This window comes from Palaemon carinicauda, chromosome 7 (assembly GCF_036898095.1).
Source record: "Palaemon carinicauda isolate YSFRI2023 chromosome 7, ASM3689809v2, whole genome shotgun sequence".
NCBI classification, from domain to species: Eukaryota; Metazoa; Arthropoda; class Malacostraca; order Decapoda; family Palaemonidae; genus Palaemon; species Palaemon carinicauda.
In genome coordinates, this window is record NC_090731.1 from 14462307 (window position 1) to 14466489 (window position 4183).

The following is a 4183-nucleotide window of genomic DNA, read 5'->3' on the forward strand; positions in this document are numbered from 1 at the left end:
AAAGTATGTATTACACCCACTGCTAATATTATCAATATATTATTTTTCCTCACTGGGATATTTTCCTTGTTAGAGCCCCTGGGTTTATAGCATTCTGCTTTTCTAACTAGAGTTATAGCTTGGAAAGTAAAGTGATAATAATAATAATAATAATAATAATAATAATAATAATAATAATAATAATAATAATAATAATAATAATAGCCAATGAATTACTACAAAGCAGCTACTATAATGACATTAATGTTCATCCAGATTCATTACGGTAATTAAGAGTTATCTGTTTAACGAAACCATATTACTATGAACAAATGTCTGTAATTCGATAACTTTGGATCCTGATTCTTTGTCCAGAGACGCCATTGAAGGTATAAGTAAATTAGAGGGGCACTCAGTTGAGAGCATGCTTTCGCCACGCTAAGCAGTGGAATTTTGCTCTTATCTCCACTCCGTAATTGTACTTCGATGTAGCTATTTTCTTCAAAATCTAATTGATTTGTCTGAGTATGCGACGTTATAGCTAGGTCCAAAAGAGATAGGCCCAAATGAGCTAGTACACTTGAGCTAGTGCGACGAAAGGGCTAGTTCCAAAATAGCTAGTACTAAAATCGCTATTGTGACAAAATAGCTAGTAGTACATTTGAGCTGGTACACAAAAAGCTGTTAACCAAAATAGCTAGTTTCAAGAAAATATAGTGTTGCTTAAAATGTGTGTGAGAAGAATTGTGTACATTAGCCCTTTCGGTTTCTAACATTATTTCGTTCAGCAAAACCATCGATTTACAGATAATAATTATATCATACCCCAAAATTCCATCAAGTTTCGTTGAAATTGATTCAGTGGTTTTTGCTTGATGCTAGCACAAACAAAAACCAAGATAAGAAAATATTTACTATTCACTTAACATTTCTGTGTACTTGTACTTTGATATACGTTATCCAAAATGTTTCAGTTTCATCCTTGGGGTCATAACCAACATAACTACCAGGTTTGGTAAAAATCAGTACAGTAGTTTTTGTGTAAAGTTGCTCACAAAAAAAATAAACAAATAAACAGACAGGAGTGAATACATACCATTTGCAAAAAAACAAAAACAAAAGTTTAAGATACCTGAAGATATTGGTGTTCAGAGTTTATATAACACCCTCTGAAGCTTAAAATTGTCAATCAGCTTAATAATGTTATTTTTCTTCAATGATAGATATAACAAGAGAAACTAATGGGGAATTTTAGAGTTGATTATCTGTATTAGCTCTTCGTCGTGGAAAGCAAAGTCTATAGAGATACTGTATCTCTACAGACCTTTGGTTGAAAGTAAGCTGTCATCTCTTCTATTCTCCCTCCCCCCACTCAACCTGTCTGTTTCTGTTTGTTCTCCTGTCTGGCTGTCCGTCAAAATGCTATATTGTGATATCAGAATAGGATCCCTATATAAACCTTTCTTGCTCTTCTTTAAAAAGGCCTAAGTAGAACTTACGCCTTACATAGGCCTTGTAGTAAGGATGATCAAAAATAGGCTGTAAAAGTGGTGGGCTTTCACAAAGGCAATACATCAATTTTATATGTTTACTTCTATCATACAATAAGAAATTATGTTAATGCATTACCTGCCGCTGCCTGTATGTTGCCAGCAACGTGGGCGAGCGCCGCGCGGGCGTGCGTCGTGGGTAGCACGGGCGCCACCAGAGCCGACAGTCCCGTAACGGCCAAGAGGGTTCCGCCCCCACCATACAGAGCTCCCACCATCACCCACACCGCCGAAGGTAACGCCCCATCACTGCCCGATACGCTCTGCCCGACGGCGGCGCATCGCTGGTCGTCAAATCCGCCCACGCACCACGCCCACACGCCGAACATGACGGGCGGGGAGGGCGAATGGCGGACGAACCATGTGGGCGTGAAGAGGGCAGCTAGCGATGCCAATGCCACCAGGAGTGTGACACTCGCCCAGAGGGCCACAACAGGCCATGATGTGGCCCACGTCCACCCTCGGACCTTCATCACATATTAAAGGAAGTGGAGAAAGGACGTTGGGGGCATCACCATTCGTAAGTGGAGGTTGGGGTTTGACTTAATCACTTTGAGTTTACGTTTTGTATATTGAATAATGTCTGTCTTTTTAGCTACATTTTCTGCTCTATTTTCTCAAGCAACTAGATCACTCACTTAAGAACTTTAAATATTTTTTTGAAACTTCATTATAGGAATGTTTTTACTAAGTTACTTTTTTATATTTTTTTTTTCAGTCAATCTAATTTCAACTTGTCGTAGATTATATTAAGATATAATTCATTCTTCCTTACTACTTTACCTCCATTTTTGCTTCTTTTCTTCTATCTTGCTGTCCAAAATTTTCTACTTTTTACCTTTTCTAACTCTAAGGTTTTATTCTAAATGTTATTGGGGGCTGAATGGTCTCACTGGCCCCAGCGCTGGGGTATATAATCCAAATTCATAAATCAAATTCAAACCAATTCTTACATCTTCGGTTTTGACTTCGTTATTAATTTTCAATATTTCTGTGCTCCATATGTAAAAAAAAAAAGAAAAAAATTCACAAATAATAAATAAGAAAACTTATTATTAATCAATTTTAAATATTTCGTTGCTTCACATAAAAAAGAATCACAAAATAAGAAAACGTATTATTTGTTCCATTGATCTCTTAACTTTATTAATTAATTTTACTCTAAAATTCACCTGAATCATTCAAGAAATGTTCAGTTTAATGCTTCACCTTTTTTCAGGTCATGATCAAATAATAGTAATAACCTTAATGCAATGAATAATTTTCTTCGTGGGAAGGGTATTATCTCGGCTTGGCTTTCATCTGCAAAATAAAAAGAAATATAAGATTATTAATTATAACTTTATTGTTTGATCAGAAATTATAAAACACACACTCCCTGTTATTTCATGAGCCTAAAATGAAAGGATTTGTTTAAAATGACAAAGATGAGAGAGAGAGAGAGAGAGAGAGAGAGAGAGAGAGAGAGAGGAGAGAGAGAGAGAGAGAGAGAGAGAGAGAGGAGAGAGAGAATCAGCTATAGGATAAACGAATTTTTGAATAAAAAGAAATATGAGATTATTAATTAGAACTTTATCGTATGATCAGAAATTATAAAAACCACACACTCCCTGTTATTTCATAAGCCTAAAATAAAAGGATTTGTTTAAAATGACAAAGATTAGAGAGAGAGAGAGAGAGAGAGAGAGAGAGAGAGAGAGAGAGAGAGAGAGAGAGAGATTAAACAACTTAATTAGTCTTTCTTTAGTAAAGTGAAGGCTGTAAATAAAACAAGTTAAAATATCAGCTATAGGATAAACGGGTTTTCTAAATAAAAAGAAATTTAAGATTATTAATTATAAACTTATTGTTTGATCAGAAATTATAAAACACACACTTCCCTGTTATTTAATAAGCCTAAAATGAAAGGATTTGTTTAAAATGACAAAGATGAGAGAGAGAGAGAGAGAGAGAGAGAGAGAGGAGAGAGAGAGAGAGAGAGAGAGAGAGAGAGAGAGAGAGAGAGAGATTAAACAACTTAATTAGTCTTTCTTTAATAAAGTGAAGGCTGTAAATAAAAACAAGTTAAAATATCAGCTATAGGATAAACGGGTTTTTTTAAATAAAAAGAAATTTGAGATTATTAATTATAATTCTTTTGTTTGATCAGAAATTACAAAACGCACACTCCCTGTTATTTCATAAGCATAAAATGAAATTATTCATTTAAAATTACAAAGTTTTTTTATAGAAAATTTTAACTAGTCTTTTTTTAATAAAGTGGAGGTTATAAATAAAACAATTAAAATATCACTTATAAAATAAACTATTTTTTCTATTATGAGAGGGATTTTTTCCTTGAATATTAATAAAATAATTGAGTTAAAATATCAGTTTTAGGATACAATCTTTTTTATGATAATGAAAGTTATTTTTCTTTTATATATTAATGAACATAAATGCTCAAAGTCAAGTTATTTGATAGCCATCGTAACTACTGCCTAAATATCTCTTTACAATTAAAATTTTGATAAATGTCAAACCTAAAATGCTTTTTGAAAAAAAGTGGAAACTCATAAAAATAACGTTTTATTGTACTATGACATTTTAGAAATAATGGTGTGATAACTTGAAAACAAACCTTTACCCTTCACGAAGCCCATACAAAATCACCA

The 4183-nt window shown here is 33.6% G+C and overlaps 1 protein-coding gene across 1 annotated transcript in view; it reads right to left on the minus strand.

The window, feature by feature from the left end:
- Positions 1–2596, minus strand: part of LOC137643480 (LHFPL tetraspan subfamily member 7 protein-like) — a 60260-nt gene extending 57664 nt beyond the window's left edge. Inside the window, exon 1 of the mRNA XM_068376250.1 lies at positions 1609–2596. Within this exon, the coding sequence (XP_068232351.1) occupies positions 1609–2002 (394 nt within the window). The 5' untranslated portion in view covers positions 2003–2596. The remainder of the gene's footprint in view (positions 1–1608) is intronic.
- Between the last annotated feature and the right edge of the window lie 1587 nt (positions 2597–4183).